At 46.2% G+C, this 12107-nt stretch overlaps 1 protein-coding gene across 6 annotated transcripts in view; it reads left to right on the top strand.

Annotated features, from left to right (window-relative positions):
• Positions 1 to 8090, top strand: part of arhgef40 (Rho guanine nucleotide exchange factor (GEF) 40) — a 35902-nt gene extending 27812 nt beyond the window's left edge. For 5 of the 6 annotated variants that reach the window (XM_031850874.1, XM_031850875.1, XM_031850873.1 and 2 more), the window contains 6 exons: positions 66 to 245; positions 488 to 668; positions 1283 to 1393; positions 3311 to 3420; positions 4966 to 5009; positions 5247 to 8090. In XM_031850874.1, coding sequence (XP_031706734.1) covers positions 66 to 245; positions 488 to 668; positions 1283 to 1393; positions 3311 to 3420; positions 4966 to 4992 — 609 coding nt within the window. In that variant the 3' untranslated portion in view covers positions 4993 to 5009; positions 5247 to 8090. Of the gene's footprint in view, positions 1 to 65; positions 246 to 487; positions 669 to 1282; positions 1394 to 3310; positions 3421 to 4965; positions 5010 to 5246 lie in introns of those variants that run through there. The other variant, XR_004212888.1, reaches the window with a different exon arrangement.
• The last annotated feature ends 4017 nt before the right edge of the window (positions 8091 to 12107 follow it).

Here is a 12107-nt window from a genome sequence, read left to right as displayed (position 1 = left end):
TGTGTGTGTGTGTGTGTGTGTGTGTGTGTGTGTGTGTGTGTGTGTGTTTTTATGTGTGATTTTAGATCTCGGTGGCGGAGCGCGGCGAGCTGGTGCGGCACGGCGAGCTGACGGTGTGCGGGGGGCCCCGGAGGAAGCGGTCGGGCGTGAGGAACGTTTTCCTCTACCAGCACGCCGTCATCTTTGCCAAACAGAAGAGCCCCGGCCCGGGACGCACCGCCTACAGCTACAAACACAGCATCAAGGTGCGTCTCTCTCACTGTGCTACACACACACACACGCACACATCATCTTTATCTCCCGACTGAGCGCTCTGTGCTTAAAGAGTTCTGAGGAGAAAATTCTCTCTGTATAGATTAAATTGAGAGCAAACTTAATTTAAAATGTATTTTGCCTAAACTTTTTCGGGCCAATCATTTTAGCCCTGAGTTTTTTTTTAAATTCTGTTTTATTTTCGACTTTACATGTTGTCCTCTCCTGCCTGCAGACCGGCGAGATGGGTCTGACTCAGAGCGTGGGTGGGGAGGGAGTGAAGTTCGAAGTTTGGGTCCGGCAGGCTCCTCGAACCAGAGACTGCGTCACGCTGCAGGCGAAGGACAGGGAGGACAAGGCGGCCTGGACTCGTGACATCGCCCATCTGCTGTGGACACACGCCATCAACAACACGGGTACATTCTGACCTATGACCTCAGAGGCCTCAACTTTAGACTCACACTCCAAAAAAAGATCAAACTAGCCGTATAGGGGGTTCAGATGAGCGGTGTTGCAGGTGACTAGTGCCATCGGTCAGCGTCACGGTGCAAAGACTAGTGCGTTAGACGCTCACCGTCAGCCGTTGAAGACAAATCTGATTCTGTGTAACTTTATCCGGCTTCTCTACTTCCCTGCAGAGTAGAGAGCACATAGAAACTATCAGCACCGGTCCAGTCTGCCGCTTGATTGCTGTTCATTTGTTAATGCCCAGCTTTCCAAGCACTGCTGCGTATCCCGTGTCATATCCACCTCCTCGTATGGTCTCAGGGTTCCTATAGGTGGTTCAGGTTACAGTATCGCACCGGAATAAGTTGCACTGCAGCTGGAATAAATAAAAAAGGTGGCTGATGCATTTTAGACACCGTTACTTTGTGTTTCCACATACCCGAACAATAAACAAAGCAGTTCTTCCCTTATGCTGAAAGAAAATCATTATACTGTCATGTGCTTTACATAAAAACATCTTGTCGAGTACATTATATGATTTCTGTGTGTGATTTTGTGCATTGTTGTGCGTTTCTTCTCCCAGAGTTGTGTCTGAAGGAGTCCCTCTGCATGGGGATCTCCAGTAAGCTGCTGCTGGACGCGACAGGGACTCAAGGCTCAGAACTGGACTCCATCTACAGTCTTAACGACAGAGGTAGATCTCAAACACAGGGAATGAATCTGTAACACTTCTACAGTACGCGTGGGATGCTGCAGGCACTATGAGAGCCCTATGAGAGCCCTGCGCTCTTAGGGGAGTCGCGATATGGTTATACTGAGGGGAAACTCTTTGACCTAAAACTGAGCTGCCACGTACAGGCAAAACACTAAAACAACACTTCATCTTCAGTTCAAACTGGGGCTTCAGGAAGTCTGCAGGTTTTGCGTGACCAGAAGGGATTACTATATCGTTCAAATATGCTGAGAGCGATGTGGCCCTGAGATTACAGACAGGAAACTAAACGGGTCCTCGGTGCTTCTCTCCCTCTGACAAGGAAAAGAGGTGGTAGGGTTTTTTGTGTGTCAATCTGGCGCCCCCGGGCTATTCTATGAATTTTTGATATTTGACTCACACTGAGACATTTTGAAGAGCTCTGACATGCCTGCAGAGAATATGTAGCACCTTTTACTTTTGCTATGATCAAATCCCATCACATCCTTCAGTCCTGCTTCCTATAGTACCTATAAACACGGTGCACCGTTTACACAACTACTACAGATGGACATTGCAGTTCTTGTATTTTTATTAGTATGTATATTAGCGGTGGTACTGTAGAGGTATTGAGATCCTTTACTTTACGTTACTATGAGGAACTTTTAGTTATGAAACTCTCAATGTAATACTGACGCCTCTATATGACCGACTAAGTAAACAAGAGCATCAGCGAGAAGATTGGCTATTTCTATATAGTTATTCTTAATGGTTATCATTGGGGCCGCTGGGTCGGATGCTCTGCCGGGCCCCGCTGGGAGCCAACACAGACACCACGCTGCTGGAGACCCGGACCGTATTGCTGGGTCCACTGGAGGGAAGAGAGGCACCGGAGAACCAGAACCAGGACTGAGAGGAGCAGACTGTCAGACCCTGCTGAGAGGTTCTCTAAAAGGAGTCTGGTGCTCTGAAATACTACCAGTTTTGACCATATTGCCCCTCCTTATTCCTGTAAACATCCCACCAAATACTTCAATATTTTCTAAGTAGCTAAAATGATCACAGAAGTCCTCTCAACGATCTGAAACAACAGTCTAAATATGTGTTTAACGTTCAGTCAGTGATATCAATTAAGAGAACTCTGCCAAGTCCACGAACCAAAACACACCCCCCACCAACAGGTTTCCTGCTGAGCACAGCGAGTACAGTCAGGACTTTACCAACTGAGACAGAACCAAGAGAGGCAGGTCACAAAAATAACTCCTGGAACACACGTCACATACCGACGCTATGTAATCCTAGTACAACATTTGCAAAAGGTGCGTCCACAGGGTTGGAATCGTTACTGTGATTCCTCAGATTCCAGCTATCCAGTTCTCCCAGAGGCCGCTGCCGGCCCGAGAGCCAAAGTGATTTCCCATTCCCAGCTCGGTGTAATGCGCATACTGCTCACCAGGTGTCTCATTGAGCGCATGCAGCTCAGGATTTCAATGCATGAATTGTCCCCTGGGACAGAACGCTGTGTTAGAAATTCATTGAACGGGATGAAGAAAAAAAGAAAAGAAATGCCTTCTCTCTCTCTCTCTGACTCCTCTCTCTTTGTCTCTCCCCATTTTTTTTTTCCATCTCAAGAAGACAGTGATTTCTCTGCATTGCAAAAGTGCACACACCCACACACACACACACACACACACACACACACACAATACAAAGAATATGTGCATGCCAATCATGCCTGAATGCAGGATTGATATGATTATTTGACATTTGATCCACTACCTGGAGCAAAAAACAAAAGCTATTCTAAGTGTCCAACACCTGCTAGATATGCTGTATTGTGGTGCTATCTGTTAACCTATAACCACCTCTCTCTCTCTCTCTCTCTCTCTCTCTCTCTCTCTCTCTCTCTCTCTGTCTCAGTCCACAGTAGCTGCTCAGACTCCTCCTCTGTCGGCAGTCAGAAGGAGGGGGGATCCCCGGCGTCTGGGAGGGACCCCAGAAGAAGCTCCGGATCAACAAGTTACTCCCAGGTAGGGGGGAGATAGTGGATGACAACATTTTTATTTGCAGAAATGACTCAACGGCAAATATAGATTTGAAGTGGGAGGAATGTGAAGTGGAACTGCAGGCTTTTCTTTTCAACTCAGGAATCTGCATTCCCAAAAACAAAGTTTCTGATAGGACTTTCAGATGGTCCAGTAACTGTGAAGATGAGCCTCGAGACTGCAAATGAGTCCAGCATTCTTTCAAACCACGCACTGGTTGTCACTAGTATCACTTCAGTCAGCCAACTCGCATAGAACGGGGCTATTATGTGAACGCGGAATATGGACAGCGTTGATATTTGGCACTCCCCAAAAAAAAAGACACCAAACTCAGCAGAGCCCCGTGGGGGAGTGAGGATGTTAGCGTGGATTCAGAGCCTCCAGGTGGATGTTGGGCTGTAGGGGATAAAGGAAGTGCTGCGTGTGTGAACAGAAGCCACCATGTCAGAAGCAAAAGGTCAAAACGTCGCAGTAAATGACAGCAAGTCTAAGAGCGAGCTACTATTGAAATAAGTTATTTTCTTACTTCGTGCTTCAATTTTGAAGGGCAACACTTGCATCTGCTCGTCCTTTTTTAAGTTGGATGGAATCCATGTGTTTTCTTGGTGAATATGTTAAGTGTAGGTTGCTTCATGACTGAAGCAAACCAAACCCCCCAAAACACTTAAGCAGGGTGCGTCCCTGTGGGTTAGCGGCCATAAAACTGCAACATTTGAATCCGTCTCTCCCTCTTATTCTGTTTCATCTCTCTACTAGTAGCGTCAAATGAAGGTATAAAAACACTTTGATCGTCCACCTCAGCATGTCATCTTTTGAGAATTTTGTGCCCCCCTTCGATAGCAGAGAGTACAGAGGAACGGACAAGGAATGAGGGGAGGGAGAGTAGGGACGGCCTGCAACAAATGTTTGTTGCACAAAGCACCAATCACGTGTTGCATATCGGACAAGATTTGTGTTACTCGTGCAAAAATAGGGAACTTAAATGTCCCTCGGCGGCTGTGGAACTGCGGCCATTTGATGTTCGAGATTAGCGGAGTCGTTGCGCGACAACCGCTACAGTTTCAGTGATTTATGTAATAAAAACAGGTGTCCTTCAAACAGCAAAAAGCATTTCTATACTTTAGTAAAGCGAAGACGGTGAGTGTTCATCTTCGTAGCTGTGAGGAAACAGCAATACCTGCCTTCATGCCTTTAAACTCCATGGTGGAGTTTAAATGAATTTGCTCTGTGTGCGCGCACACACACACACACACACACATTCTCTCAATTTCCTTATCTAGCAAACAGAATATGACAGATTGGCAAACAGACTGCTCTGGGAACAGATTGACAGACAGACGGACACACGCAGCCCAAACAGATAGGGCAAACACACAGAGACAGCGATACGCACATATTCAACAACAGAGGGAGGATTGCCGCTTTGCGCCCGCGCACGCGCACACTTTGGCACGCGCCCGCACACTTAAGCGCAGAATACAAAAAAAGAAATGATGTGACTGTTTCTGTTTCTTCTTTATTCCTCCTCAGAGTCAGTCTCCCTCTACAGCCGTGTAACTGTCATCTCAATGAGAGTAAGTTACTCGTTTTATTACACGTTTCTTTCATGTTTTTTTTTTGTTCCTCTCTCTCTCTCTCTCTGCTGTTGCTCCCTTTATGTCGCTGCTAAAAGTCAATGCATCCCTGCATCGCTCACTTTCTGATTTTACACCTTTTACTGATTATTTTTCTACTGAGACACATCTTGAAGAATGCTGAAGATGTAATATTTCTTTTCTTTGTGTCTCTTTCTGTAACTTTTCTTCAACCAGAAACTGGACCCTGGACCTTTTTGTTGTTGTTGTTGTTTGAAGATGTACACATCTCTATTCCACCTCTGGGACAAGCCAAACTGGACTTCCAGGAGCAAGAAGACAAAAGAGAGAGAATCTTTTTGAACTTCACCCACATGCTTTGCCCTCCTTACCCCTTTTTCCCCCCACCTTTCCCCTTCACCTCCTTACAACAAATAAAATGCCAGCAGATTAGCCGAAAGCGGCTGCTTCGCCTACATTCTAAACCTCCCGGCTCTGATATGAACCCCACGGGATAAAAGCTGCCTCCAAAAAAGAAAAGAAAAAGGATCAAAACTGCTCTGTTCAAACCATGACAAGCACCAGCGGGGCTCTCCGCCGCTCTCCGCCATTTTGGATCTTGCCAGTCTCAGTTGCTGGCAGAGTCATTGACACCAAAGGCACTTCAGCCACACAGTGCGACCATTGTCTGCCCCGCGGCTCCCCACTAGGCCAAACCACTTGGTCTGAACCACTGACTGCCCCGCTGGCTGACTGTACGCATCACATGCTCCATCATCTGATAATGAACAGGAAGTAATATGCAGGGGCGTAAATCCACCGTCGGATTGCAGATTTGGAATGTATTATGTACTTTGTCATTTTCACAACGCCGATTGGAATACTGTAGGCTTTTTTTTTGTTGCCTCTTGCCTGCGTAAAAATGCGTGGCATTGCTTAGGTGTGATTGCATCTATGTAAATGAGGCAGGGGTGGTGTGAGCACACACACAGTGTCCCTCAACATGCAGTCATTCTTATTGTTATAAGACAGTGGAGCTCTATTCACGTCCACATGCTCACACACACCCTCGCTGTGGCCGCTTTAGAGCCTGGTACAGCGGCTAAATCAACAGCAGGCAAGGTTACATCTGATCACACACACAGTAAGCTCTGACGGTGTCATAACTGGCTGTTTGTTTAAGCTAATGGTGTGGTATTAACAGTGGCAAGGACTTAAGGCGAAATGGTATTTAGTCTTTAAAGTATAACTTAAGTCCACAACGCAAGCTTCTTGGTGCTTTTTGATACTATACCTTTTGATATAAGTTCCATATTCTAAGTGCCAAAGGTATAAAATGGGTGTCTGTGCAATGTTGATGTGTCTACAAAGATGCGTTGTCACATTTAGTCAGAACTTTCCCCCGATCTCCATAAAATGGCGAGAGGTGGATCCGTTCGATGTGCTTTATTCTGGTTTTACTGGTTTCTGTGCTTGCGGCCGGAAGACATGAATTACATTATTCTTAAAGAGTTCATTTTTTGCTCAAAGAAAGAACGGTTTCCGTGTCCCCGAAATGTCTCGTCTCAGCCTCTGGTTGAGAGTTTTTTGAGTTTCAAGATGACAGTCTGAAGACGTCTGAGTGACGTGTTCAAAGCCGATTGCGATGTCAGGGGGATTATTCTATCTTAGATTTTTAAAGGAATAGTTTGACATTTTGGGAAATATTGTCACCGTCTTTACCAGGACTTAGTTGAGAAGATAGCATAGCTTAGCTTAGCATCAATATTGGATACAGCTAGCCTGCCTCAGTCCAAGGGTGACAACAACTACCTGCCTGTGCCTCCAAAGATCCAACTAACACCAATCAACACATTATGTCCTGTTGTTTTATCTGTAGAAGTAATGACAGCTCGTGGGTGGGCACAGTAACTTCCCGGAGTCTTATCGTCACTGTGAGGTTGTGAGAAAAACAAATCAAATTATGTGCCCCCTGAAAACACTACATTTCATTTTCACATTTGTTTTTTTGTACAAGTTAAACAAATTAGATATAACATGTTTTTTGATGAGTTTAAGAGGTGCTGGAAGGCAGATTTGGGTTAGTTAGAGCTAGGCTAACGGTTCCCCCTGTAGTCTGTGTGTGCTAAGCTAAGCTAAGCTAAGCATCTGCTGGGGGTAGCCACATATTGACATTAGAATAGAGAGCAGTATCAAGCTTTCCACCCTTCCAAAGAAAGTGAATGAGGGCATTTCCCGAAATGTTGTAAGTTTTTCTTTAAGATATATCTCAAAACTAACGAAACACGTGACAAACATAACTTCCACTTGCGAAACACCAACTGAACCGTTTCCTACTCTGTCAGACTCAGTAGTCGTGAGTCTGTTAGTAGAAACACATGTGACACTGTAATGCTTGTAACATGAAGGCTACAACATATCTGGAACCTATTGTTTTGTGTTATGATGCAGCCAAAACAAAAAGCTATCAATATTTCACATAATGATGTAGTTCATATTTTATGAAGGAAAGCATATACAGCCAGTAAGACCAATCATCAGCCATGACGGGATAGCATGTGTTTCAGTATTAAACAATATAAGACGCTTAAGGTACAATATGAAACCATCAGGTAGCGGGTTAAGCTCGCCGCTGCAGACGGCTCCGGCATCAGATCGTTGCCGTTATCAGATTTAGCACGTTTCACATCTGCATTTAAATTCAAAAAAAATTGCAAATGGCTATTGAGCCGTTTCTGAATCAATATCTAATTTGTTGGCTCGGAGAAGGCCCCAGCACACTCCGGAGCCTTATTGGAAGCGATGTAATGAACACCATCGTTCATTCTTACCGCAGTATGGATTGTCATATGCAGAACCCCCCCCCCCCCCCACGTTTGTATGCCGTGGGAGAGACGGTATTAATGTATAGAAACTCTCCTCTCGCTCGCTTCCTACGACACACTCTGCCTGATGTTTACATGTTTGGGGGGGAGGAATGTCGAACGTGGAATGTTGGAAATGCATGTTATGCTTACTTGATAATTGTACTGTGTTTTTTTTTTTTTTAACTTTTCTGTGTTGAATTAAAACTGGATCCAAGTTTCAAATCTGTCTCTGAGGGGATTTTCAGGGGAGGACGGGGGGAACTTTGTAGCAGGTCCAACCTTAAAAATGAGGCCTGTAACCGGGCAGCCTTAAAATGAACGGGGTTCTCTTCTGCAAAAAAAGCCAGCTGTGCTTCCACCAGACCTCACAAAAAAACCTCAAATGATGATTAGATAACTGCATGTGCAGCGCCCTATCAAATAGTTGGAGGGATCAAATTCTCTAAAGGAGGGAGGGCAGTCTGAGAGTGTGTGTGTGTGTGTGTGTCCATCTGTGCATGTGAGGGATATAGAGAGAGGAATGAGAGATAAAGGGTGGTAAAGTGGAGGGGGGGGGGGGGGGGGAAGGGGGGGAAAGGGGGGGGGGGGGGGGGGACAGGAAGGGGCAGAACTGAGGGAGAGGGAGAAAGGGAGCGACATAGGAGGACAGGAGACAGTAGGTGGGAATGATGGGAAATGAGCGAGGGCGAAGGGGCAGACAGACAGAGAGGCACAGTCAAGGGGAGAGGAAAGGAGCACGAGGGGGAGAGGAGGCAGCGAGGGGAAAAAAAGAGAGGAAGAATAGCGAGGGGGGGCTTATAGAAAAGAGGGAGACACAAAGTAGAGTTGGAACTTTTCTCTCTTTTTGTCTAATGGAGAGAACTAAGAGAGGGCCGAGAGAGAGAGAGAGAGAGCTGCAGAATGGATGAAGGAGGGAGAGAGAGAGAGAGAGAGAGAGAGAGAGAGAGAGCGGGGTAAAAGGGGGGATGTTGACAAAGCAGCGAGACTGTGGCGAACAAAGAGAACGTGAAGAGAATGAGTCGGGGGAAACATCAAAGGGATTTTTCAGGCCCGGTTACCGGGACAACAGACATTTGCATGCGATTAGCTTTTTACATCATATTAAGAAGGGTTAGGGTGAGGGAGGGGGTGATGCGGGGAGGGGGGGCAGGGAACTATAGATCATACACACACACACACACTGTATGAGATAGTGAGAGAGACGGGGGGGGGGGGAGAGAAAGGAAAAAAGAGGGACGTTGGTCATCTCACGCGGATAAACTGACTTATAGGCAGCCAGCCAAGCGTTTCTTTTGTAAATGAGAGTGCATGTTGGAGGGAGATACAGTAATATGCCGGCACAGACATTTTGGGGAAGGGAGGTCAGAGCAGGCAGTGTGTGTGTGTGTGTGTGTGTGTGTGTGTGTGTGTGTGTGTGTTTTCTGCTTTCAATACAAGTTGACAAATGATTTAAAGCACTCAGAAACAGACTCCTAAACATGAACACTGATATCAGCTTTACAGCACGATTACCGACACAAATTCATCAATATGTATTTTTTTCACTTTGGTTTAACCCGAAAAATGTTGTTTGGCAGCACAACATACAGTCAGACTTAATGGTAACAGCAATGATTAAATAGATCTTGGATAAAAGAAGCGGATGTGATGTAAAACTGATAAAATACCGTTATAATGTTTCCAGATAAACTGTTCCTTTATGGGTGGAGAAAATTCCCCTACTCCTTAAGTTACGTAAAGCGCTTGAAAACCCAATTGGATGAGCAGATTAATGCATTGTCGCAAAGCCGAAAAACCCGGGCTGACATTTCAGAGATTGATGTCTTTTCACAGGGCGGTGACCGAAATGCTCTAAATACACAGCGTTCTTGATAATAGCCACAAGAAACGGATCATTATTTGTACCCGATACGTCCTCAAACTGCACATAACAGACCAGCATCATGAACCCCACACATGTCTAGACACAGGTATGCATGAGCATCACATATTTGTCCTCCAAAATGGATCCACGTTACACAATAAACACTTTGTTGTTTGCACTCACACACACACACACAGACAGTGCATGCATCAAAAAAAAAAAAAAAAAAAAAAACGCACCTCACACAACCTTCCCTGGAATAATAAAAGCCATTAAACATGTTTCTATGGGCACACACCCTCTGGCATTTTACACATGTAATATTATCCCACCACATCTCTCCTCCACCTCCCTCCTTCCTTCCTTCTTTCCTTCCTTCCTTCCCTCACTCCTGTCTCTCCATCAATCCACATCCTCAACCCTTCCCCTCCCTCTTTCCTCTCCATCTCCATCTCTTTCCGTCTCCCTTTCCATCCATCCATCTTCCTCCCTCCCTCCTGATCTCCAGCTCTCCCTCATCATGTCTCTCCTCCTCCTTTTCTTCCATTCCTTCATTTCTTTCTCTCTGGCCTTCTCTCTCTCTCTCTATCTCTCTCTCTCTCTCTCTCTCTGAGTGTGTGATGCTTCAGTGCCCTCTGTATTGTGGCTGCATTGTGCCAGTAGGCGTCGCCGCGACAGCCGTTGTCACGGCAGCATTGTGAATGGGGTAGGGGTTGATGGTGTGTCTGTGGGGGTGAGGGGGGGAGTGTATTACAGTATCAATACCCTGACACTGCGACAAAAAGGACAGCAGCCGTAGCCACATATCACTCCACCTCTGCACTCCTCCTCCTCCTCCTCCTCCTCCGTCGTCTCCTTCCTCCCTCCCTCTTTCCTTGAGACCCCCCCCCCGCAGCGCCTCCGCCTCCCCCCAAATCAATTCCCCCTCCCCTCCTTTCAATTGATTTCCCACCGTATCTCACTGAATATGTACGTATTGATCCCCCTCCTCCTCCTCACCCCACCTCAGCCCTCACTCTTTTCTTTCTCTCCCTCTCTTGTTTTTGCTCAAGTATCTATCAGATTTCACCCCCCCCACCCCATCTACGCCCCTCCACCCTCTGTCTCACACACACACACACACACACAAACACACTTTCCTCATCTTTCATTTCATCTCCCCTATTCTCTCCCTCTGTGCCATCTCTTCTGCCCCCCCCCCCCTCACTCCCTCTCTCCATCACACCTCCCACCCCGCCTCCCTCTCTCCCTCCCTCACGGCTGGTTTTTTTGTTTTTGTGTGTGTTGTGTGTTTGTGTGTGTGTGTGTGTGTGTGTCACCGTCTCACTCACTCCCTGCATATTAATTGGTGCATTTCTGCTGCGGCGGAGAAAACAATCAAAGCGTCAGGGGCGGGTGATGATGCCATTGTGGCAGCCGCAAACACGTACACATATGTACCGTGAGCATACGCACAAACACAAACAGATAGCAAGGGGGGGTGGGGTGGGAGAGACACACACACACATACACACAAGGCCGAGACACATAAGTTCAGTTGCAGAGACACATTAACAGAAAGAGAGTCCATACATCACCTCTGTATATAAGCTGCTGATGTCCAAAATGTGCTCTCACACACACACACACACACACACACACATATGGCACACATTGATTTACTATGTACACACGCTGAGACAAGCATGCACTGCACATGTGCCACAGACTTAGTCAGTCACTCTCAGATACACAATGGCAGGCTTACAATGGCTGATCCAGGAGATATGTTCTGCGTCAGCAAAGACATTTGAATTTCACAGCCAACGTTTACCTTCACACAGCGTTTCGGCACGTCGCATTTAAATATTAAAAACCAAGGCCTTTAGCCGAGCAAACGCTCAGCCGTATACAATTCGTATCTCTCCCATAATTCGGGGAAATAAAAAAGCAAACGCACGGAGGCAGAGGTTACATGTAAATACCGTGTCATTAAAAAGAACAAACTCACAGTGAGAGAGGGAAGTAAACAACATGTCAAGGTCAACATTTCAGCTGGCTTTTGTTATTCTCCAGTATGTTCTGTATGTTGCTCTGTAACTCTCTCTGATAAAAGGCAGCAAGGTGGCGGAGGAGGCGCGTGGGCCTCACCGCTCCACGAAGCGTCCGAGCCCACGTGCTGCAGATTCGCCTCTTTGCTCTGCTGTGTTGAATGCAGCACTCGAGACGTTAAAATGCTGTTGTGTGGATGGAGCAGATAATAAAATGGTGTAGGTCTAATGTAAATACTTAAAAGATCAAATGAACTGGATGCAACTTAATATGACCAGCATCTGGATATGCATTCAACCGGATTCCAATTGAATCTGATGTAGAGTTCTTCATCTG

Source organism: Anarrhichthys ocellatus, unplaced genomic scaffold (genome assembly GCF_004355925.1).
Source record: "Anarrhichthys ocellatus isolate YVR2014 unplaced genomic scaffold, GSC_Weel_1.0 scaffold11, whole genome shotgun sequence".
Taxonomy (NCBI): Eukaryota; Metazoa; Chordata; class Actinopteri; order Perciformes; family Anarhichadidae; genus Anarrhichthys; species Anarrhichthys ocellatus.
The sequence above is the reverse complement of the archived record's forward strand: the minus strand, read 5'-3'. Positions and strand labels throughout refer to the sequence as shown.